This window comes from Artemia franciscana, chromosome 1 (genome assembly GCF_032884065.1).
Source record: "Artemia franciscana chromosome 1, ASM3288406v1, whole genome shotgun sequence".
In the NCBI taxonomy this organism is placed as follows: domain Eukaryota; kingdom Metazoa; phylum Arthropoda; class Branchiopoda; order Anostraca; family Artemiidae; genus Artemia; species Artemia franciscana.
Genome location: NC_088863.1, coordinates 52,561,129 through 52,587,462, shown reverse-complemented (window position 1 = coordinate 52,587,462; position 26,334 = coordinate 52,561,129). Strand labels below are relative to the sequence as shown.

General features: G+C 38.8%; 1 protein-coding gene across 6 annotated transcripts in view; it reads left to right on the top strand.

The window, feature by feature from the left end:
• LOC136031236 (oxygen-dependent coproporphyrinogen-III oxidase-like) overlaps positions 1-26,334 on the top strand; it is a 75,720-nt gene that overhangs the window by 6,839 nt on the left and 42,547 nt on the right. For 5 of the 6 annotated variants that reach the window (XM_065710650.1, XM_065710668.1, XM_065710677.1 and 2 more), the window contains exons 2-3: positions 14,942-15,044; positions 17,449-17,629. In XM_065710650.1, coding sequence (XP_065566722.1) covers positions 14,942-15,044; positions 17,449-17,629 — 284 coding nt within the window. The remainder of the gene's footprint in view (positions 1-14,941; positions 15,045-17,448; positions 17,630-26,334) is intronic. The other variant, XM_065710686.1, reaches the window with a different exon arrangement.

Genomic DNA, 26,334 nt, shown 5'->3' with positions numbered 1-26,334 from the left:
AAGATTCAAAGTGATCTGAGGGCGCATGACCCCTCCCCCCAACCCCAAACACCTTGTATTTTCCCAAAATACATCCAATAGAAATTTTGAGATGGTCATTTGTTGTTGTAGAAACTTCGAAAAGAACTCGTTCGATTGAAATTAAAGGGATAATGTTATTTTTATAATCAATAGTAGAGTCCAACTAACTCCCTCCTTCGCCCATCATTCCCCAAACATATCTAATAAAAATATTGAGATAGCCAATCTGTTCAACGTAATTGAAAGGCCCTGAAATTATGTCTTTGAGGATGAAAACCACCCGCCCCTCAGCGCTCAGGGCAAGGGTTTCAAGTTATGCTCTGGGGGTGGGGCATGTAAGGTTTATACAGAAAAACTCTGGAATGGGCTCATTTGACTCGAAATCAGACATTTTAAGGCCGTTTTTGTGAGTAAAAGTGATCAGAGGACAGCCGCTCCCCCACGTCGTATTATCCGCAAAAGTGTCCGATAGAAATTTTGAGATAGCCATTTGTTCAAAAATTATCCAAAGGTCATATAATAAAGCCTTTGGGGTTGACAGAATCCCCCAAAGTCTGGAGGTAAGGGTTTTAAGTTATGCCCCAGGGAATATAAGGTTTTTATGAAAGGGGTAAAAGAGGCTCTTTTGATTGGAATTGTATAGTTCTAGTTTCCTTTTAAGAGTCAAACATTCTGGAGAGCAGCTAGATCCCCCCCCCTCTTTGACGTCCTCTTTTCCCTAAACGTATTCAATTGAAATTGTGAGATAGCCATTTTGATACCAACGCTCCAAAAATCATGTAACAATGTCTTTAGGGTTGGCACAATCCCCCAGATCTCTTGGCGAGGGTTGTAAGTTATGCCCAGGAGCATATTTGATGTTTGATTAAAAATCAAGTTCAATCAGAGAAATTTTATAAAATTTCTGCTAAGTTTAGTTATTGATTTATATAATGAAAAAAATTGAAATGGACTGAACGATGTTTTCTTCCTAAAGTTTGGAATACAAGTAGAATATTTCAATATGCCTTATTTGCGCTAATTTCCTTTGGCAGCTCAGTTTCACAGGTGGGGTAGTATTTTGAGGGGGAGGGGAAGTTTTTCGGTGGTATTTTTCTTGTGAGAGGCCTACAGGTAGAATTTTCCGTGTGAAGAATTTTTGCCAGTGAAGTTTTTGTGAGAACACGTCTAGTACCGAAATTATACATCCTTTTGCTCTTTCAAAGAGCAAAAAAGAGATTACATGGCAATTAGTCCATTTTCACGCCCTTTCTAAATGTCCTCTCATGTTCCTCCTCCTTTCAAATTTGAATTTTCGCTAGCCATTGACTTAGAATTAGTCAGAAGGTCTAATAACTGTGACTCTAGGGTGACATAACTTCCTCCAGGCCGTTGGGGAAGGTGTGTATATTGTGCATGTTGCCATTTTTTTTTTTAGAAAATACATTTAACACTATCTAAAATCTTGTGTGTTCGTTGTAAGGAGGTGTAAATGGTCAGAATTCAAATAGCCTATACCTAGAAGTCCGTACTAGATATCGTGCAATTGTGCCGCGATTGCTTATAATATTCCTAGGGTTGTGGGGACTGCGCCAAGAGACGTTTTCTGATTTCTGTTTGTTTTGAGTTCCATTTATTTATTGACGGTGATTTGTGCTAGTTTTACGCTTGGAAGACGACTTCCTCGTCCATTTTGTCTAGTGATTTCTGTTCGTTTTGAGTTCTTGTTGAATATTAGTTTTGTTTTTGTGTAAATTATAAACTTCATTATTGGTTTCATTTTTATTAAGTTATTTTTATTAACTTTTTGCTGATTAATCATTATAGTGAATGTTGTTTTTCTTACTCTGCTTTAGACATATTTTGTTCTTTAGTTTTTTTTTCAAAAAAAGCTTGTTTTTATTCTATTTATTGATAAAATAGATTAAATGGCGGTACGCGCATCTAGTTTATCAAAGCGAGTATCTGCAATATTTTAAGAGTGGCTGATTGTATTAAGTTGAAAGTTTCAGGACACGGTGAAGGAAATATTCAAAGGTAGTTAGAGGGCAGCCAGCTCCCCTCCCATAACCTTTTAGTTGCGCTCCTTCTAAAAGCATTTGATAAAAAATTAAATAGCCATATTGTTCAAAATAGTTTAAAGACCGAATAGTAATGCCCATGGGTATGACATGAACCTCCACAGCTTTTGAGATGGATGCCGAACGTAACACACTGTGGGCATGCTAGTTGTGAAAAGGGCAGATCAGCAATATTTAGGAACGGCCAAGTAAATTATTTTGGAACTTTTAGGGGATATTGAAAGGGATATGAAAGAGCTAATGAAGGGAAACCAGCCCTCCTTGACTTTTTTAGATTATCTTTTCCATCATCGCTGATAAAAAATTTGAAAAGAGATTTTGTTAAAAATAGTCAATGGGTCTAGTAACCATGACTCCAAGGATGCAATGTACCCCATAACCCACAGGATAATGATTGTGAACTATGCATGTGCCCTTTTTCACGGGATTTATAATCAGGAAAAAGGGAGTGTTGAATTCAGTGTGTTTTGAGTTATTAAATTTAAAGCTAAAGGGTATGTTGAGCTGAATATTAAAACGATGCCCGAGGGCAGCCAGTCCCCTTTTCACTCCCCTCCCCCTTTTAGCCGCACTTCCCGTCTTTTAGTCCCTTTTCTAGCCCCCCCGTCACTGAAGCTATTTTATCACAATTTTATGAATAGCCATCTTGTCAAAAATTTTCAAAAATTCAAATAACTATGCCTCCAGGTACAAAAAAACTACATGGCCTATGATGCAACTGATGTATGCTATATAAGATGTTCATTGTTTAAATACAGGGCTGGTTATTGGAGAATGGGGGGCGTTTGATCCTGAGTCTCCAAAATGTTATGGGTATTAAGGAAAAACTTTTAGAAAGTGTTGATAGTTATGTCAAACAAAATCAAAGCACATTATATGCAGGAGGGCTGTCTAAAAGTCAGAACAGCAATATTTAAGAAATGGCTTAGTTGATATTAAGTTTAAACTTAAAATGCTTGTTTCAGAGGGATGTTGGAAAATGAACAGAGGACAACTACCCCCACCCTCCCCTCTTGCCCTTTTAGGTACCACCTTTAACACTGAAAGAAGCCTTAAAAGTGATCCTATTATAAATAATCACGAGGTCTAATAGCTATCCCTTTGGGGAGGTCATGCCTCCAAAGCCCCTGGGGCAAGTGAATTATGTTTTTTGTCACTTTTTTTTGCAGGATCAGAGGTGAAGTAGGAGCGATAAGATAAGGGTGACCCTACTTATGGCCCTCCTTATAGAAGGAATTTTTTTTTCGTATTGAATCAAAAAAGGCCTTGAACAATGAGTAGAAATTGCGCTTTGCGTCATACGTGCCGAAATTTGCGCCGCCAGGCAAATCGGTACTACCCGCTGAGTAAAGAAGTAAGCTTACAGTAGGAAGAGGACAGATGCCTCTAATCATTTTTTTTGTGCCAGAACTCCCTGATGCCCAGTAGTACTCGTTGTTGCTCAGGTTTCTAAATAAAGAGAGAGCGGCATTAGGATAAAATTTTCAACTTTTATCTTGCATCATGCAAATCTGGGTTAAAGAACATTCACGGTAATTCTCCTCTTCGGAGGGATGTTTAACACCACTGAGTTTTTTTATACTTTCGTTCAGAACACATAATATTTATTTTGATGAGATACAAAACAAAATAACTGGACTAAAAGAGGAAAAAAATACTGCACTGAAAAAAGTGATTTTAAAGTCTTCGAATCTCTTTTTACTTTTTCTAAAATATCTCTGAACTGCACTGAATCAAGCAGCTCCCGCTCAAATGATATCAATATGAATGATTCCAAGAGATCATCTGATATTGTTCTTTTTAATCTTGTATTAATAAGCTTCCGTTTCCTGAAGGATCTTTCACAGCTAACTTGAGAAAACGAAAGCGTCAGCAGGTTTTTTAGGCCAGGAAAGACTGAAGTGTAAGCTGGTTAGCACATATTTAGCCTTAATAGCAGCCGGTACGCAAGGACTATGCCGTTGTTTGTACGAACTGCAGGAAATTGAATCTTGCAAATTATCCACTCCATGTTCAGGTCCAAGTTTAAGTCCATGCTCATATTCTGCACCAGGCCTGTCCCGGCTATTTTTACGATCCTCGCTAGTCGTAAACTGACGTAAAGCTTTTCTTCTCGTCATGAAGAACCTTTGCCATTTCTGCAATGTTTCTAAGGGCTGACTCTAGCATCTCTCATCGAAGAACAATGCTAAAGGTGGTGGACTGCAAGAAATATACGTTGAAAATAAGCTATTTGTTCTTTGAAAAAAAATTCAAGCTGGTTGTTATTTGGTCAAATACTAACCTGAACAAATTGACTCGAAATCGATGTTTCTGACCTTCAGGTCAAAAATCGTCGTATGCAGTTTCTCCCAGCATGCACTTTTTATTGGAAATGTGACAAGCTGGTAGCTCTGAAGGTCCAATGAATTGGTATCTAGAAGGCCCTGCATCTTTGAAACGAACTTAAAGGCGTTTTTTGGACGCTTTCGAAGGAAATGCTCTCTAGATCCCTTTTCGCTTTATCAACCATATTCCAGGCCGTCAAAAAGTCAAATCCTTTTGTCTGGAGATGTATTTGAATAGAGCCAATGACTTAAAACAAGAAACAAGTGAGTGGTTAGAATTATTACGTACTCCGTAACATAACTCAGCAGTGAGTTGGCTTCAAATGAAGTTTTTGAGTCGAAAGAACTTGTTGTTTTTCCACTGAGGACAAAACGTGTACTGCATCTAAGCACAGGACTTCTCTTTTGCCCTCCAACGAGTTTCACTGATTTCTGTAGCGTTTTCAACTGGACTGTCCTTTTGTGATCTCTACTTGTTGTCGCCACAGACCCATTCGTTTGTACAACTCAGCAAAGAAACGTAGACTTCTGTTCATGGTTCCGAAGAGATTCCGCGCCTCTGTTGCAGTGCAGGGATACACAACGGAAAGGTTTGGAACGTGAATGTAACGCCAGATATAAAACGAATGTGGAACGTGGTTTTTAATATGAGAACGAAGTCCGTTAAATTCGCCCTCATGTTAGAAGCACCGTCAAACGATTCTCTAGTTATCTTTTCGTACTTTAGTCCGCATTCTTCGACCTTGGCTTGTAAAAGGTCTTTCATATCCTTGTCGCTGGAATATTAGACAGGTATGAAAGCAAAGATGCGTTCTTGAATTTCTTCGTCTTTCAAATATTTTAACACAACAGAAGCCTTGTCTAGTACCCCAGCGTCCTGAGTTGTGTCCATTCGGATGATGTACCTTTTTTCACTGATTTTGTTCACTATAGCTCTCCGCATGTGTTTCAAAATGCTCCTTATCATTTTCGGATGATGTACCTTTTTTCACTGATTTTGTTCACTATAGCTCTCCGCATGTGTTTCAAAATGCTCCTTATCATTTTCTGGACCATCTGTACCCAGGTGACGATAGGGGAACATCCTAAAGATATGTAGGGTACCTCCTTAGGAGGCACGGACCAAGAGAGGACCTCGTCCTGTGGTTCCATAATAGAAACTGGGGCACCTTCGCCCCGGGCCATAAATAGAGGCGGAGGAGGAAAAAGACCCCTCAAATGTAAACTCAACAGGATCCACCGGCATGTCCACACGTCCCATGAGTTACAAACCTTCCCCCAGTAATGGGTTTAATTGCACGGTGACGCAGAATACCATTGCGGGAGGATCCTCTATAGGAGGACAACTGCGGAAGGGCGTAAGATCCAGATCCATAGACAACAGACTCTGCAAAGGACTGCCTTGACCCTTTCGGGATACCTGCGAGACTGGGGACCTTACGGTCAACTCTATTCCAACTTGAGGAGTGGCATCCCTCGAGGAAATTATAGCCTAGTAAACGACACAGCATCCGCAGGGGATTGATGGATAATTATTCTGGGCCTGGTCTGTTTTGGCGGGCGTTTCTGGGCTGAAAAATCTCTTCCTAGCTAATTTATCAACTATGGGTTGTCTGCCTGTGGTAGCATAATATTTGTAAGCATGAATATATAATGATACAGAGGTAATAGGTTTTGAACTGTCTTTGCAGGATTTCGACTCTTGTTGATAAAAGAGCATCGCCAAGAGCTGAAAACCATATTGTGACCGAGATGGGCCCTGGGTTCCACAAAGCCTCCATTCATACTAGAGGTCCAAGGGACTTCTTGCTGTCCAGTCCTAAGCTGGCTTCAGCGCTTAAACGTAAACTTGAGAGGATATGTTGATCCCTGGACTGCACTGGTATCCGGGATAATTGCTTTTCCTAAGGCCAAAATAATTTCAATGATTTAAAGAACATGAAAATTGGAACTTGGAATGTTACGACGTTAAAAATGACTATCGTATTGACATTTGGAGTGACGAATTCAGACGATTCGAATTGGACTTATTAGGAGTTTCAGAAACTCGTATCCGAGGGGTAGGAAGAATGAAATTAGGTGATATAGAATTTGTTTACTCAAGCAGGAAGGATGGGGTATATAGACAGGGAGTAGGACTCATGGTGAATAAAGAAGCTACTAAGTTTTGTTTAGGCTGGGGAAGGTGTTAATAATAGAATATTAATTGCCCATTTTATGACGTAAGTAGTTCCGGATATAAGTTATAGTAATATGTGCCCCTGTAGAACCGACTTACGGAGATACAAGTGACTGAGATGAATTTTACTTACAGTTACAGGAGCAAATAGACAGAGTCCTAGGTAGAAATATGGTGTTTTTACTAGGAGATTTCAACGCCCAGGTAGGTAGAAATAGGGATAGATGATACCCTTGCCTAGGTGAATTTGGTGTAGGAAAAGAAAACAGTAATGGCTACAGACTTTCGCAATTCTGTAGGTATAACAATCTAGTTATAACCAATGCGGTGTTTGGTCATCAAATGGCCCATGAGTTGACATGGTACTTTAGTGATGGTAAGTCTGCAAACCTTATAGATTATGTTATAGTAAACCGAAGACTGCCTGGGTCAATACAAGATACTAGGGTATATAAGAGTGATGTTATTGATGTTAAATATAGAGATTACCGTCTAGTAGTATCTAGGGTTAATTTAAAGCTGAAATTTTGGAAGAGTAACTACCTCTCGGAAAGTTACGATGATGGTAGACTGCAGGATTAGAATTTGGGAGAAACTTTCCTGGAACAATTGAATGCTAAACCCGAGAGTTAAGATTTTACAATATGGAAGAAAGCTGGAATAATTTTAGAAAAACAATTTCTGAAGTTCCTGATGGTGTCTTATGGAAGAAAGTTAAGACTGCAGTGCTAGGAATATTAGTGAAAAATTTGTATGGTTAATAGAGAGAAGAAAAAGTTTGTACAACGATTATCTGAGCGATAGGTCAGATGAAAACAAAAGGAATGTAAAGAAACTGGAGAAAGCATTAAAATATGAACTAAGGAGGTGTAAAGTGGAGGCCATGGATAAAATTGCAGAGGATCTGGAAGATTCAGCAAGACAGCATAATAGTAAAATATTATACTGGGATGTTAATAAATTGAGAGGGAGTAGTCAATCCGGAAATATCCCAGTTAAAGATAGGAACGGGGCCACAATTAGTGATAAGGAAAGAAGTAAAGAGAGATGGTTGGCACATTCTGAGAATGTGCTAAAAGGAGTTACAGTTGCAGGGAAAAGACATAGAGGGAAATGAAAAAGTTTGTGATACCTTGGATGTGAAGCAAGATTTGTTTTGAAGGAAGAATTACCGACAGTAATAAAATGATTAAAAAATAATAAGGCTCCAGGTGCTGATAGTGTGGTAAATGAGTTTCTTAAATATGGTGGCTCCGAGGTTAGAAATGAGTTATTGAAGATTATCAATATAATTTTTGAAAAGGGGAAGTACCTAACGATTTAAAAAAAAACCTTAATTAAACCACTGTATAAGACAGGTGATAAGAGTGAGTGTCGTAATTATCGAGGCAATAGTCTGGTCTCTGTAGGTAGCAAAAACTTGGTAATATGATACTTAATAGACTGAGAAATGCTGTAGACAAAGTTTTAAGAGAAGAACAGTGCGGTTTTAGGAAAGGTAGCGGATGTGTCGACCAAATTTTTACTCTTAGGTTAATGATTGAGAAGTGCCTTAGTTGTCAAACACCTTTGGTCCTCCGTTTTATAGATTATGAGCAAGTGTTCAATTCTGTTGATAGAAGTGCTTTAGCAAAGGTGTTATCCTTATATGGTATACCAGACAAACAAATTAAAGTGATTAGTGCTATGCACGAAATAATACTGCTGCGGTTAAGGTAGGAAATGAGGTTAGAAGCTGGTTTTGTATTAAATCGGGAGTTAAGCAGGGTTGTGTTCTACCCGCTTTTATATGGATCATTTTAATGGACTTTGTCTTAAGGAGGACAGGAAAGGCAGGAAAAACTCTCCTGGACTTCGATTATACTTATGATCTAAGCATCCTAGATGAAAGTGTGAGCAGAATAAATGAAATTTTTGAGGTTTTGCGAGTTCAGGGTGGTAGAATAGGTTTGAAAATTAATGTTAAGAAGACTAAGTCACTAAAGCTAGGAATAAGTGAAGATGAAAAGGTGACGTTGGGTAACGAAAAGATTGATCAGGTGGGCAGCTTCATTTACCTTAGTAGTATTATTAGTAAAGAAAGTGGGAACAGTGAAGAGGTTAAAAGTAGAATAGCCAAGGCTCAGGGCGTTTTTTCACAGTTAAAAAAAAAGGAAAAATGGAAGATAAGTCAGCAAACCAAGATTACAATATTGGAAGATATGGTGATGACAGTGGTCAAATATGGCTTTGAAGCATGTGCGCTCCGAAAAGCGGATGCAGATTTACTAGATGTTTTCCAGAGAAATTGCCTACGGATTCTTCTGGGTACCCGGCTGACTGATCGTATTTCAAACATTAGGCTGTACGAAAAGTGTGGTTCAATTCCGCTTTCTCGGGCTATAATGAAAGAAAGGTTGAGATGGTTAGGGCGTGTTCTGCGGATAAAGGATGAAAGATCGCCGAAGATTGTCCTTTTCGTCTAACCGTATAGGGCTAAACGGAAAGCAGGTCGTCCTCGTCTGGGATGGGAGAAAGATTTAAAGGAAATGGGAACTTCATGGGAGGATGTAAAGGGGGAGGTTCTGAGTAGATTGTGATGAAGGAGGATTGTGTGTAGCTGTGTTGGCCTCAGGCGGCTTGGTTCTGCGGTTAGTATTTAGTAGTAGTAGCAGTAAAACCCTTTTACTTAGGAAAACGAGACAAATGTGTAATTTAACACTTCTTAACAAAACACCTTGGCCCTCCAGTATGCCCTGACCCTCCTTCTAGCTTGTAACGAAATTGGGCACACAATGACGTACAAAAATTAAACCCCTGAATCAAATGACAACCTCTGGGTTATATTTATCAGATTTCAGCCCACGAACGAACCTTTTCGACAGTAGCATCTGTCTCTTCCTAGGGTAGAATGCTGGTATCTACGCTAAACCTGTACGTAGGCCTATAATAAGACAGTTGGAAAATTATCAAGCGGAAATTTTGTTGCACCTAATGTCGAGTGCACTTTTGTACTTAGAAAAAATAAATAAAAGAGTGGCCCAAAACTGACCGGCCCAGAGGGCAATTACCCTCCAGTCCAGTCCGCCTCTGTGCAGGATTTGTCATTGGGAGAGAGTGTTTGGTCTTAGGTACGTCCAAAAAGACTAAGGGTATTGAGATGAAATTTCAGGAAACATTAAGGGATATGTTGAGTTATATCAAAAGAAATTATGTGCATTCAAGTTATCAAAAATCTGTATCTGCAATATCTTTGCGAAGGGTGAAGGTATTAACTTGAAACTTTCAGGGTCTCTACTTTTAATACTAATGTGGCTGCAAATATGACTGGTTGCGACTGTGACAACTTACAAATCTAGCTGCTGATAGCTGCTACTACATCTACTTGTGACTGCTTTCAGGGAACGTTAAGGGGGATGTTGAACAAAATCAAAGCACTGTTTTATTGTTTTAAAAAGTAGAGTTGTGAGAAAGAGTCAAACTTTAGTGTAAAGAGCGAGGTATTGAGGAGGGGACAACCCCTTTCATATACGGAATAATTTCTGTTCTTTTTAAGTTTTAATGTCGATCCTTTTTGCAGTTGAAAAACTTGTTTTTTTTTTTTTATCGGGAAAGGGGGAGAATGTTTTATCCTCAGTGTGTCAGAAAAGGCTAAGGATATTAAGGTAAAACTTCAGGAAAATGAGGATGGATTTTGAGCTCAATCAAAAGACATTATGTTCATCTTGGTTGTATGTACAATATCCCAAGAATTGATAATGACCCAGGTCAAAATTTTTAGGGAATTTTATTTATTTAATTTATTCATTTACCGAATATCAATTCTTCACTAAAAACATTTACATTAACATTTCCCATCCAAATGCCACATGATGATTTAGAGGAGGGATAATAAAAAAATCCACAAAAATAATATTAATTAACATTAACCTCAGAAGGAATTAAGAAACAAGACAAAACGTACCTCAAATATTGTGCCTCCTGCTACCATTAACTTAACAGTCAACACTCAACTATTGTCTTAACACATATCAATCAAAATAAATACTAATTTTAATGATTTAATATCATTTTATTCTATAAATTTTTTATCCTATTAAGACAATCATTAAAATAGTATTTAGAAAACAATTCATTCTTCAACAGCCTTTTATATTCACTCAAATCAATACTTAAAATATCCTCATTTAACGGATTCCATAACTTAGCCTCTCTAAAAACAAGAGAAAATCTCAACCTAGACGTAACCAAGCTATTAACATAAATTTCGTTTATTGATCTTGTGCCATGGGTAGGGCTGGATTTAAAGCTTTGATTTTTCTAGACCTAAGTAAAAATTGTAGAATAGTGGAAGCGCTGAACACAACTGGTGAGCCAACAGTAATGAAAGAGATACCAAGCTCTCAACTGCCATTCTTGGGAGATATCTGGTAGTTTAGAAGTGGTCACGGAATTCCTATGTTGTTTTAGAATCACTTTTCTGTGAATAGGCAGCACTGCGGCAGAGTAAAATTGGCCCTTTGACGATAAATGCCATCAATCCAGTTTTTATTAAGAAACTAGCTTTTGGGGTGGCGCGAAGCGCCACCCCAACACCTAGTTGGTGGGGGCGCTTCGCGCCCCCCAAGCCCCCCCCGCGCGCGTAAGTCGTTACGCGCCATATTAGTTACGCGCCATTGTAGTTGTGTCCCTATGTCCCACCTGTGAATATAGATATATATATATATATATGTATATATATATATATATATATATATATATATATATATGTTTTTAACTACGTAAAATTTGCGAGTATACAACATTCTTTGCTGTCCCATTGTCTGTGCATATAAATAGATTGTCAGGTTTACCGACTCTTGAACATGCAACATATAATGGTCCATGGGAAAACAATCCGTATTCAGATCTATACCTCATGATTCTAATGATTGCCCTTGAGCTTTGTTGATGGTGATTGCTAATCGACGATTCCCGGTTTCGCCGTCGACATTTATATATCCCCCTGTGCCCCCCGGCGTCCCCGTTGTAGTTGTGTCCCTGTGTCCCGGTCGTCGTTTATATTCCATGTGTCCCGGTCGTCATTTGTGTCCCGATGTCACAGTCTGTGATTTCTCTTTGAGGGTCCCGGGCGTCATTTATATTCCTTGTGTCCCGGTGTCCGGGTCGTCATTTGTGTCCCGGTGTCCCGGTCTGTATATACATTCGTTTTTGAATTGGTCTTTTTTTTAGGTTTTAGTTTTTTACCTTTTTTTTAGTTTTTTAGTTATAACTCATGATGCTAATGATTGCCCTTGAGCTTTGTTGATGGAGATTGCTAATCGAACATTCCCTGAGTCCCCGTCGTCATTTATATATATATCCCCCTGTGCCCCCCGGCGTCCCCTTTGTAGTTGTGTCCCTGTGTCTCGGTCGTCATTTGTATCCAGGTTTCCCGGTCTGTATATACATTCGTTTTTGAAATGGTATATGATGAAATAAATTTTTGTATTTTTTCCCTTTTTTTCTTTTTAGTTTTTTTTTTGGTTTTTACTTTATTTAGTTTTTTTTCTTTTTTCTTTTTAGTTTTTTTTTTATTTTTATTTTTTTTAGTTTTGTTTTTCTCCATTTTTTTTCATTTTTTTCCTTTTTTATTTTTTTTTCTTTTTTAGTTTTTTAGCTTTTTTAGTTTTTTTATTAGTTTTTAGTTTTTTCTTTCTTTCTAGTTTTTTTGTAGTTTTTACCTTTTTTTTAGTTTTTTTAGTTTTTTTTTTACTTATGTCCTGGTCGTCATTTATACTCCCTGTGTCCCGGTCGTCATTTGTGTCCCGGTGCTTTGTTGATGGTGATTGCTAATCGAACATTCCTTGTGTCCCGGTCGCTTTCTCTTTGAGTGTCCCGGTCGTCATTTATATTCCCTATGTGCCGGTGTCCCGGTCGTCATTTGTGTCCCGATGTCCCGTCACTCAGTAATAATTCATTGTGCCCCCTGGCATTGTGCACCCCTAGGCCTGGACCTAATGGGCCTGTGGGTAAACTCGGGCTTGGCCATGGGAATGAGCCTCATTAACATATTTGAACACACCTAGAGAAGAAGCAGACTTACCTTTGATGCAGTTATACATGAAAACATCAGCATAAAAGTCGTGGAGAGCAGTCGCAGGAAGTATTCTCAACCTAATGTAAGCCTCCCGACACGGTTCAGAAGGGCTTAAATTAGCAAGTATTCTAATAAAAAATCTTTGTAAAACTCGTACCGGACAGAGGACTGAGGAGAAAGTATCAAGAAATATATAACTGCAGTACAAACTATAGGGGTGGATTAAAATAAAATATAGTGTACATATTATTTCCTTTAAAAATATTGTTTAAGTTTTCAAATTATACCAACATTTCTAGCTAATATATTTCAAACTTTCTGAATTGGGTCTTTAAATGAGAGTGATTCATCCACGGCAATATTAAGATATAGACAACAAATATTTTCTTTTATAATTAAAACATTAAAAAATTAAAATTGCTTTGAAATAAAAACTTGAATTTCTAAATTTTTAGCAATTAGTATCATTACATCTATCTATATAAAAATAAGTTGTCTGTCTGTGTGTCTGTCTGTCAGGTGACGTCATGTTTCTGTGTCGACTGACGTCATGAAGCTAGTTGTCGTCATTTTTGCTATGACGGTGACGTCATTAATGGTATTTAAGACATGCGTTCACGGAAAAATGTTTAATTGTAAAATGACTGAAGAACCTACAATGGCAACAGCCGAGGAAGCTGCTCAAAGAGTCTATGCCAAAAAACTTGCTGCTGATAGGGAAAGTAAGAAAAGAAAGCGTGCCGGGGAATCACAAGAACAGCATGAAAACAGGCTTGCAGCTGATAGAGAAAGTAAGAAAAGAAAGCGTGCCGAGGAATCACAAGAACAGCAAGAAAGCAGGCTTGCGGCTAAAGAACGCAAAACCGCGCAGTTAGATGAAAATCCACCTGGAAAGCGAGAGTCAAAACATATCAAAACTGAAAATGATAGCGATGATGATTGGGTTTGGGATTTTGACTTGGATAACGTCATCAATGCCTACCAGATTTAAGTTAAAAAACAAAGGTTCGGCGATACGTACTTCATAGTGACGCTGAAAAATAAAGAAAAAAAAAACTGAAAAAATGTAAAAAACTAAAAAAAACTAAAAAGAAAAAACACTGAAAGATAAATTACAGACCGGGACACAAATGACGACCGACACAGAGGGAATATGAATGACGACCGGGAACCTCAAAGAAAAATTACAGACTGGGACACCCGGACAAAAATCACGACCGGGAATATAAATGACGACCGGGACGCAGGGACACAACTACAACGGGGACGCCGGGGGCACAGGCTGGATATATAATTGACGACTGAGACACAGGGATTGTTTGAATAGAAACTACAGATCGGGACAAAAATGACGACCGGGACACTGGGACACAGGGAATATAAATGACGACCGGGACACTCAAAGAGAAAATACAAACTGGGACACCAGGACACAAATGACGACCGGGACACAGGGAATATAAATGCTACTTATATGCAAAGACAATGGGACAGCGAAGAATGTTGTATATTCGCATGTTGTACGTAGTTAAAAATATATATATTTATATCTATCTCTATTCACAGGTGGGACACAGGGACACAGCTACAATGGCGCGTAACTAATATGGCGCGTACCTACTTACGCGCGCGGGGGGGCTTGGGGAGGCGCGAAGCGCCCCACCAACTAGGTGTTGGGGTGGCGCGAAGCGCCATCCCAACAGCTAGTATCAAATATTCAGTTTATTTTTATTGGGTCTTTCCAATGACTATTCAAGGCATATATAGTTTGAATTAAAGGAAAATGACGCAATAGGCTTTAGACTTTTACAGTTAGGGGAGGAGGATGAAGGCAGTAGCTATGCTCCTGTTTGGTGTGATTTTTGTTCGTCTTAAGTTTGACAGGAATCGTCAATTTCGTTTTTGCTCGTTTTATGATTTATATATTCATTTATTTTACTAATGGTTATCTTGATGTTTACTATGATTGTTTGTTTAATTTCTGTTAGTTTTGGGGTTCATTTATTCTTTAAAAGTAATTTCTGGTCATTTTGAGTTTTAATTATTATAGAAACTTACTTCTACCAATTTTAAGCTTAATGTGGCTCTTTACTTTCCTTTGAAAAACTTCTTTTTCGTAAAAGGTTTTTTTTAATTAATTGATAATTAATATCAACATTTGGAGTCATTTTGGGAACCAATGTAATTTTCCTTTTGTTGAATGACAAAAAAAGTTGTTGATGTAACTAGAATGCATGAAGGAACATGTTTCTTATTTAAGTTACAATGTTTTGTTTCTATTTCATCTTTATTCCAGTGATGCAGTCAACTTCAAGATTGGTTCGCCTTTTGGAAGTGGTGTCGAAAATAGGACATTCAGTGAAAAATGCTTGCCATAAAAGGAATATTTCCTTTAAAAGGTATTTTACCATCCGTCTAGTTTAACCACATGCAGAGCTGTCACGTATGGGGGGGGGGGGAGGGAGACGCTCTTCCCCGATATTTTGGTCACTCGGTAAAAAAAAATAACTTTGTAATCATGAAGCAAAGCGCTATGATTTTTCTGACACCACTAAAATTCTTTGTTCGGTTAAATTAAGACCACGAAAATACTGGCATGGCATCCACAGAGAGTTCGAACTTGGTCGGTAAACGCAGCAGTTTTACCGAATCCTGCCGTGAGTTTGGAGATGGTGCCACAATTTTCCCATTGATTAAATAAAGAGCATTAAGATAGTGACGTGATATGTACAGAAGTCTGAATCTCGGTCGGTAAATGCAGCAGTTTTACCGAATCGTTCAGTGGTTTTACGTATTGTATTCGAAACGGACATAATGCTAATTATTGACAAAAACAGTCGGTAAAAATGACGAACTAGTCGGTAAATTTTCTCGCTCCCCTCCCCCCACCAAACATTTTGGCTAGTAACGACCCTGACCACGTCAACTCTGTTTTTAGTGCTTCTGATAGCTGAGTTGCGTATAGTGGTGTTCACAGACATGTCTAGCTGGAATCCCAAGTAAAACTCAGTGCTTAGCTAAAACTAGAAATTCAGTTTCAAATGGATTACAGTCATCATTTCTTATCAATCAAGAGAGCTTACTGTCAAAACTGTAGTTCCTGTTTTTATTGTCACTAAGATAATGGATGACACCAGCCAAGCAATTGATTTAGCGTGCTTCACTATTATGTCTGATGTTGCTTATTTGCTGAAAATGAAAAATAAACATTAATGAAGAAACAAAAATTAAATTTCAGTTCAAAAATGGAAACATGCATGATGAAAATTGGAACTTGATACATTCAGAATGGCTGTAGTCGTAAATCTTACCTGGCGTATGAGTTCTATAGTCTGGAACAGGATGCTTGGCTGTAACTTGTTTAGCCAAGCACCAAATTCGTTTGTGAACGATAGTTGCCGAAATATCGATTCGATATTCCGATTGAAATATCAATCGGAATTAAGCTTTGGTAGACCAATTGAAAGAATCAGAACAACATGGGGGCTTCAAGGAGTTTTTAAGCGGACAATTTCCAATGCTGAAAACGTAAATGTGCCTTTAGATCTGAATATTCAAGCAAGCTTACACTTCTTCTGATGTTTCCAAAAATGTTCTTGAGTTAGGTATTTGGATGCTTCTCGGGATAGGGACACTACACCCATTTTCTTGTAATGATTTTGTGTACTTCTTTAAAATGATGGACATGATTCTCTATAAGGATAAAAAGACAACTTAAAGCAAAAAATTTCGCGAATTTTTCACACTTAATACCCCTAGCCCTAGTATTGGTAGTAGTAGTGGTAGTAATATGCACTGTGCCTTCGAGATAGTTCACCCCCCCCCCTCAGTATTACTTCCAGCTCTAACTTAATACTCAAAGACATTTTTGAAATATTGCTGATAAACCCTTTTGACAACCTGCATACACATACTGTGTTTTGATTTAGTTCAACGTCGCCTCAAAACTACATGGAGTTTCCACCTTAATACCCACAGAAGTAACAGTAGTTGTAGTAGAAGTAGTGACAGTAGTTATTATTTTAGAAGTAGTTCTACTTTAGTAGAATTACTTCAAGACTGTAGCAATACTGCTCTAGACTAGTGTAGCAGTAGCACTAGTAGTAGCACTTCTAGAATTCCCCCGGATGTTCACCACGTGTGAAATTGAGTCGCCGTGGAGAAAGTAAGACAAATAAAAAGAATTACGTGTAGAACTACTGGCAAATTCCCTCCATGTAAAATTCCCTCTGGAAAGTCCCCCTCCGATACTTCACTCCCCACAGAAGATTTTACCCCCAGGATGTACCCCCTGCAGACCCCCGCTCCCTCAAAAAGGGTCTGTATACTTTCCAATAGAAAATGTTTTACGTAATCAATTTACCATTTTCATAACCTGCAGTAATTTCCCCACTGGCTTTGGGGGGGAGGAGGTCATTTCATCCCCAGAGGCATAATTATTGGACTTTTAAACGGACAAACTGCTTTTATACTAACCTCCCAAAAAGTGTATCCTAGGGCACTTTATTTTCTGTTAGTGAAAGGCTTTTTAGTAACCATCTACAGTATAGACTTAAATAGCTGATGGATTTTGTTTTCTGATCAGTTCCAGGTAATTTTGAAGCACGATTGTTTTTTGTTTTTTTTTTTGTTTTTTTATGAGAAATAAGAACTTTCAATCTTCACGAGCTGAAAAAAGGAGAAAAAATGTAGAAAGAAGAAAAAATGTGACACATTTGAATATTCTAGTCTCAAATCGTATATCCGAGGTCCTCGATCCAGAATCCTCTTGAATAGTTATTCCTTTTGTTTTGTTTCTTGTAGTGTTGGAGGCATTTCTTTTGTTGCTGGTGGCACGGTATTTCTCTTAGCCTCTGGTTCTGTTGTTTACGCTCGAACTCCAGCTACATCGTTTATGAGTGAACCGATAACTGATGATGGAACAAGAAGAAAAAATCAGTCTGACATTAAAGTTCGCATGGAAGAATTTGTCATGAGAGTTCAAGTGAGTGGATATACATTGTTATCTTTTTAACTAATTTTTGTTCCATTTTTGAGTAACGTCAAGTCAGTTTTTGGTTATCCTATTTTTTTATTCTTTTGTCCCATGTTTGTTAGTTTTTCCTTGGTATTCATTTCTTTGAGTTCAGTTCGCTCATCATGGATATAAATTAACGTTTCAAATGTGTTATTCTCGTAATATAGTTATTTTTTTGGTAATCGAGCAAAAATTAAGCTAATCCTGGAGAAAATGAAATAAAATTAGTGATCTGATTTTTTATGAATTCCGATCGTGAAATTGAATTATTCAAGTCCTTCCCTGTATTTATGCCACATTTGACCCGTTTACTCGACCTTTTTACGTTTCTTTAAACCACCCAAATACTTAATTAAATTGACCTTGTAAATGCTTGTAAAATTATATAGGAAAAACTATCTTAATTTACCTGCAAAAAGGAGTGGAGTCGAATATTACAGAGGCAAAACAAGAAAGATCTGGTTTGTGGGGGATTTCACTCCAGAGAATGTATTTCCTAAAAGGTTAATAAATGAGTAATTTTGGCTAAAAAATGGAATTTATACGGTTTACGCAGGCGTCTTGAGCATTCAAGATCGGGAAATATGCTCTGACGTCACACGCATAGGATCCTTCATTTGGTTGGGAGAGGGTGGTCTTGGCTAGAGAAAACTGGAATTTCTAAGCTTTTGTCGCGTGTAAAACAAGAACTAGATGTTTTTGGAGGGAATTTTAATAAAAATCACCCGCAAAGAAAATAGGCATAGCTCGAGTGTCACACTGGATTAAAAATGGGACCAAGGGGCTTTCGGGCAAGGGAATGTATTAAAAATTTCCGAAATAAAATAAAAATGAAATAATTCAAAGTCAGCAGTGAAATTGAAAAAAGTTGAAATGACCATATACAAAATCACCAAAAGGAAATTTTTAACATATTCATGGTGAAAAAGTAAGGTATTGCTAATTTGATGGAAAATAAAAAGGTTTTCGAGGGGGGGGGGGGCAAAAAAAAATTAAGTAGTCAAAATTAAGTTATTTGGAAGTTAGCAGTTAGGCTCGGCAAACTTTTCCAGGTATAAGTTATTTTCTACCATGCGTAATTTCATTAGTTCATAAATAGTCCAAATATTAGTCCAATTACGTTGAAAAATCAAGGTTTGAGGGGATTTCACAAGAGAGACTCTTTTTTCGGTGTGAAATAGGGAAATAAGAATTTTTTGACTAAAAAATCGAATTTCTAACGTTTTGTCCCGAGCTTGGGGCTAAACATACAATAAAGTTAAAAAAAATTAAAAGTTTGTGGAGGGAAATTTAAATAAAAATTGCCACAAAAGGAAAGTAAGCGTTCGTTCTTGGACAGGATGGGTGTTCTTCTTACAGAACTCTATCTTTATGAGCCTTTGACGGAGGGGAAAGTTCCCCTCCTCTCGCTGTTGACTCCTAAGATAGAACTAGAACTTTCAATTTCCAATCAGATCAGCTCCTTCCGAAGCCTATGCAACCACCTCTTCCATAAAAGCCTTATTTACCCCGGGGCATAACTTAAAAATACTTATTTCTGGGCTTTAAGGGGGTTGTATCAACCCCTTAGTTTTTGTTATCTTATCATTGGACTATTTTGAATAAAATAGCTATCTAAAAATTTTGATCGGATGCATTTGCGGAAAGACGGCAGGAAATATGTAATCAAATGAACCCCCTCCGAAGTTATCCGACCACTCTTTCCATAAAAACCTGGTATGCCCCCGGGGCTTAACTTTCGACCTTGGAATTTTCGCTATCTGATCACGGAATTATTTTGAACTAAACGTTTTTTTTTAATTCGATTAGATTGATTTGGTGAAAAGCGTGGGGAGGGTTTGGGGTTTACTTTCCACAAAAAGAAAGTAAGCGTTCTTTTTTAAACAGTTCTTTTTTTTTCTTTCTTTTATCTTTTTTTTTTCTTTTTTTTTATTCTTTTATCCGACCACTCTTTCCATAAAAACATGGTATGCCCCCGGGCTTAACTTTCGACCCTAGAATTTTCGCTATCTGATCACGGAATTATTTTGAACTAAATGTTTTTTTTTTAATTCGATTAGATGGATTTGGTGAAAAAGCGAGGGGAGGAGCTGGTTTCAATCTGGTCACTTTTTACTCTTAAAAAGGCACTAGAAGTTATAGTTTTCTATCAGATTAGCCCCTTCTGAAGTATATACGACCACTCCTTTCATAAAAAACCTTATATGCTCCCGGGGAGTAACTTTCAACGCCTGACCCCGGTTTCTGGGGGGTTAAGTCGACCCCGGAGTTTTTGTTATCGGACTTCTGAACTGTTTCGGACAAAATGGCTATCTCAAAATTTGAATCGGATGCAATTGGGGAAGAGAGGGCGTGGGGGGGTCTAGTTTCCAACTTATCACTATTGATTCTTGAAAAGGGTAACTAGAACTTTCAATTTTCAATCAAATGAGCCCCCTGTAAAGTATATACGACCACTCATTCCGCAAAACCCTTATATTCCCCAGGACCCTAACACTTAACACGTGCCCCCGGGATCTAGGGAGTTGGGTTGACCCCTGAGTTTTTATAATCTGATCTTAGAACTATGATGAGCAAAATGGCTATCTCAAAATTTTGATCAGATGTATTTGGGTAAGAGTGGGCAAAGGGGGACTAGTTGCCCTTTGATAACTTTCCCATCCTAAAAAGGGAAATAGAACTCTTGATTTCCCATCGAATGATCCCCCTCTGAAGTTTATACTGCTACCCTTTCCACAAAAATTTATATGCCGTGGGGGCATAAATTACAACACCTGCCCCCGGGATCTGAGGGGTTGTGTTGACCCTAGATTTTTGTTACCTGATCTTTGAGTTATTTTAAACAAAACTGCTATCTAAAAATTTATGCCAGATGTATTTAGGAAAGAAGTTGTGGGGTAGGGACTATTTGTGGGGGAAGGGAGGGGCTAGAGCAATGCAATTAGAGTCTTTTCTGTAGGCAACGCTATAGCGTTGCCTCTGATTCTTCCCGTTTGGTCACTCAATTGAGGAATACATGTTGAACAGTGGACATTTTCTTACCGTCCACCAAAGGCTTCCTATGTCTTGGGGGTTTGCGGAGTTGATCCTTCGTTTTCTACCTTTTTCAAGCATTTTTTATGGCACTTGGTGTTAACCAAGTGACATAGCGATCGCAAATTCTGTCGGTCTCTCGGTCTGTCTGTCTGTCTGTCCCGGTTTTGCTACTTCAGGCATTTTCAGGCAAGCTAGGACGATGAAACTTGGCATGTGTATCAGGGACCGGACCAGATTAAATTAAAAATAGTCATTTTACCGATTTGACCATCTGGGGGGAGTGAGGGGCCGGTTAATTTGGAAAAAATAGAAAAAATGAAGTATTTTTAACGTACGAACGGGTGATGGGATCTTAATGAAATTTGATGTTTGGAAGGATTCGTATCTTAGAGCTCTTATTTTAAATCCCGACCAGATCCGACGACATTGGGGGGAGTTGGAGGAGAGACCTAAAATCTTGGAAAACGCTTAGAGTGGAGGATCGGGATGAAACTTGGTGGGAAAAATAAGCAGAAGTCCTAGATACGTTATTGACATAACCGGAACGGATCTTCTCTGTTTGGAGGATTTGTGAGGGGGGGGGGGGGTAATTCTGAACAAAGTAGAAAAATGAGAAATTTTTAACTTGGGAAGGAGTGATCGGATCTTGATGACATCTGAAGTTTGGAATGATACCGTGTCTCAGAACTCTTATTTTAAATTCCGCTTGGATCCAGTGACATTGGGGGACTTCAGGGGGGGGGGGGGGGAACCTAAAATCTTGGAAAACGCTTAGAGTGGAGGTTTCGGATGAAACTTGGTGGGGAAAATAAGCAAAAGTCCTAGATACGTGATTGACATAACCGGGGCGGATCCGCTTTAATTCTTATCGGATTTTAATAAAATTTGATGTTTGGAAGGATATCATGTCTCAGAGCTCTTATATTAAATTTCAACCTTAACCGTTGAAGGGGATGTTTGGGGGGGGGGGCGGAACCTAAACTCTTGGAAAATTCTTAGAGTGGAGAGATTGGGATGAAACTTGGTGGGAAAAATAAGCACAAGTCCCAGATACGGGATTGACATAATCGGAATGGATCTGCTCTCTTTTGGGGAGTTGGGGGGGGGGGGTTAATTAAAACAAATAGAAAAAATGAGATATTTTTAACTTGCGAAAGACTTGTCTTATCTTAAAGAAATTTCATATTTAGAAGGACCTCGGAACTCAGATCGCTTATTTTTTATCCCAACCGGGTCCAGTATCATTAGGGGGGGGGACTGAAAATCTTGGAAAACGCTTAAAGCGGAGAGATCAGGATGAAACTTTGTGGAAAGAATAAGCACAAGTCCAAGATAGGTGACTGACATAACCGGACCAGATCTGCTCTCTTTGGTCGAGTTGGGGGGGGGGGGGAGTAATTCGGAAAAATTAGACAAAATGAGGTATTTGTAACTTACGAACGGGTAATCAAATCTTACTGAAATTTGATATCTAGAAGGATCTTTTGCTTTGAAACTCTCATTTAAATCCCGACCAGATCCGGTGACATTGAAGGGAGTTGGAGGGGGAAGCCGGAACTCTCGGAAAACGTGAAATCGTGGTATCTTACGAATGGGTAATCGGATCTCAATGAAACTTGATATATAGAAAAATCTTGTGTCTCAGATGCTCCATTTTCAATTGGAATTGGATCCGGGGACATAGATGGTTGGAGGGGGGAAACAGAAATCTTGAAAACCGAAATCTTGGAAAACGCTTAGAGTGGAGGTGTCGGGATGAAACTTGACGGGAAGAATAAGCACAAGTTATAGATACGAGATCGACATAATCGGTACGGATCCGTTCTCTTTGGGGGAGCTGGGGGTTATTACTTTGGAAAAGTTAGAAAAATTGAGGTATTTTTAACTTAAGAACGGGTGACCTGATCTTAATGAAATTTGATATTTAGAAGGAACTCATGTCTCAGAGCTCTTGTTTCAAATCCCGACCAGATCTGTTGACATTGGGGGGAGCTGGATGGGGAAACCGAGAATCTTGGAAAATGCTCATAAATGCTGTAGATACGTGACTGACGTAACCGGACTGGATCCGCTCTCTTTGGGGGAGTTAGATGTTGGGGTTCAGTGCTTTGGCGAGTTTGGTGCTACTGGACGTGCTAGAACGATGAAAATTGGTAGGCGTGTCAGGGACCTGTACAAATTGACTTAATAAAGTCGTTTTCCCCAATTCGAACATCGGGGGGGGGGTCTGAAGGGAGAGGAAAAATTAGAAGAAATGAGGTATTTTTAACTTGCGAGTGGGTGATCGGATCTTAATGGATTTTGATATTTAGAAGGACCTCGTGACTCAGAGCTCTTATTTTAAATCCCGACCGGCATTAAGCCTCTGATTTTCCTTTTAAAGCAATTTATTTATTCTTAGAATTTTGCTACAGCTCATACCATATGAGCTCTTGGCTCTTGGCTCTTCCGACCTCGTCACAAGTGCCATATGAGCTCTTAGCTCTTGTTCTGTAATGGATTCACTATTGTATTTTATTCGGTTAATACTGTTAAATACACCGTTAAATACTGTTAAATAGAGATGGTTTTTCGTCAGAGTACTTACGGAATATTCATAATTTAGAGAACTATGTGCCAGGAGGTTAACTCTTTTGTCCTTTCATGTTTTATTCTATCTACTTTACCCTGAATTTGTGAATCTTTTAGATACTAAATAAAAAATTAAAAGACTACTAAAAGTAAGGAGCAACATTAAAACTTAAAACGAACAGAAATCAGTCCGTATATGAGGGGAACTGCCACCTCCTCAATACCTCTCTCTCGTCATGTTAAATATTTTAAAGAAATTTTGAAAAAGGTTCTGATTCTAAAGAGAGGACATGAGAGGACAGCCCGTCCCCGTCATATGCGGACTAGTTTCTGTTTGTCTTCAGTTTTAGTATTTCTCCTTACTTTCAGTAGAAATAACTAGTTTTTCTTATTAATATAAAAAGAGAGGTTTTTCCCTCTGTGGAAAATCCCTCCACAAAAAGTTCCTCCATAGCAAGTTCCTTCCACGTAAAATTCTTCCGCCTGGAAATTACCCCCGGAAAATTCCATCCTCGCTGCGAATTCTTCCCAGAAAATTTCTTGCTTACGGTTCCGCCTTAAAGATACTCCTTAGTATGCTTTCATTTGAAGAAAGACATGTTTTTATTTAATTTCTGATCCTCCTTTAAGGTCATGGGCGTCCCTCCTGTGTGGAAAATATTTTCCGGAACTCCCCCTATCCCCCAATGGGAAGTTTTATCCGTAGAAAATTTGCCTATGGAGAATTTCTCCTGGTCAATTGTCCCATGGAGACTTTCTTCGGTGGGAAGTCATGAAGGTGTGATCTTCATTAAGATTCTTTCACTTTTAAAGGGTGTTTAATCTTCTCAAATATTATCAGGCTCGTACTCTGGGATGGGTAACACTGAACTTAGTGAATATATTTTTGGAATCGGCATAATAAGCTGTCTCTTTTGACACACACACACACACACACACACACACACACACACATATATATATATATATATATATATATATATATATATATATATATATATATATATATATATATATTAGGGTGGAGCTTATTTTAAAAATTTTGGAAATATTATTTTCTTACCCCCTAAGTTGTTCCATATCACATTAAAACATTGTAGAAAAAGTTTGAGCCATTGATAATAATGTTTAGGGGTAGCTCAAGTACCTCAAAGATTAAGAAAAAAGAAAAAAAAAGAAGGATTTCGATTTAAAATTTTAAAAATTAAAAATTTTGGAAATATTATTTCTACCCCCCTAAGTTGTTCCATATCACATGAAAACATTGTAGAAAAAGTTTGAGCCATTTATATTAATGTTTAGGGGTAGCTCAAGTACCTCAAAGATTAAGAAAAAAGAAAAAAAAGAAGGATTTCGATCAACTTGTATTTTGCTTTAAAAAAATATAAACAAAATTGTTTAGTTCCTATTTATGGTTGACCTGACAGAGTCTGCTTCCTGCTGTCGGGATAAACTCTGCGGTGTTCATTGACAACTTGCAGCAGAAATTGCAGCTGCGACTCATCTTGGGTTATAAAACCGCTGTACTCTTGAATGAGTGCCACTCCTCGCTCAGCGTGGTCATTGACGACTTTGAGTGACCTCACAGTTTCTGACGCTAGCTTGTAGTCGTGTCTATCTTCCCACAAGTCTGGATCAACTGTGAGAAATCCATCCGGAAGATCCATCATTTGAAAAAGTTTTGCTGACTTTGCTGTAACAAAATGTTCCAGGTTTTTATTCTTGGCTGAATCAAGATCAATGGTGATACGCTTGGTATGTTCCTGTTCCTGGTCGTCTTCACTCTGCATGGCACTCACCATCAGTCTCTTCGTCGACGAACTGACGCGACTGTCGAAGAAAGCCAAGCCAACGAGTTCGGGTGACAAATACCACAAGTTACCGGAAAACTTGTTTGATGTGGCCTTTGAGATTGCCAAATGGATGGACGAGTACTCGAGCAGCGACTTCAGCAGTAGTAGGTCACTGTACGGAGCACCTGAGGCTAAAGGTGCAGAGATCCAGGCTTTCAGGTACACACGTACTGCAAACACACACACGTCATGCAAACCTCTTTCTTCTGTGAGAGTCAGTCTAAACTGAGCCTTGAACATCCAGATCTTTAAACTGTATATCACTTTGCTCATCCATCTGGCATGGTGCATCGCTCCGGGTGACATGAATCGTACTCCTCTCGCAGGAGTAGCACCAAGAAAGATGAGCACAAGTTCCAGGAATTCCTTGTAATCATCCCTCGGCTGGCTCTGTTCAAGGTGCTTGTTAGCAAAATCGATGGTACTTTGTTTGATGTCATCCACTAGACGCGCCACATCATCAGCTGCAATTCCTGTTTCATATTTATCTGTATCTATGAATCTCCAATAGTCCTGGAAGCGTTTGAAGAGTGGAACCTCAGGAGAAGATGTCGATCCCATGCACACTCGAAACGCAGCAGCAATGACGAGCTCCATAATATGATGTCTACAACCCAGACACAAGAGTTCCTTACCTAGCTTCTGCTCCAACAGAACACAATCACCAGACATCCTGCCAATGTTTGAGCTTGTAGTATCGAAACACATGGCTCGGATGTTGCCGGGTATGCCCCAGTCTTCAATAGCTCCGAAGACAGCAGAAGCCTGAGCCTCGCCTGTTCCGGATGGAAGCTTGGCTACTGTGAGTAGCTGTAAAACTTCTTTTCCGGAAACCAAAACAGGCAGACGATCAACCTTCTCTTTTCCAATGAGGTCGGGGATCAGTTTGCCGTCCCAGTGGACAACGAGGGGAACATCACTCTGAAACTTGGCTCTGATGCTTGCAGAACTGTGAATTCGATGTTTTGCTCTGAGTCGGCGAACTGAATCTCTATTTAGAGCTAGTTGGTCAATAGTCATTCCTAAGCTATTGGCAGTTTCTGCTATGACAAAAACAGCCTTGCGGTCTGATACTTTAGTACGATCAAGAGCTGCTGCTAGTTCAGGTGTAACTACAGCTTTTCGGCCTCTCTTTCTTTTTTGAGTTCTGCTTCCTCCAACAGCCCCCTCACTGTCAACGTCTTCTGCTGCGCTGATCTCTGAACCAGATGT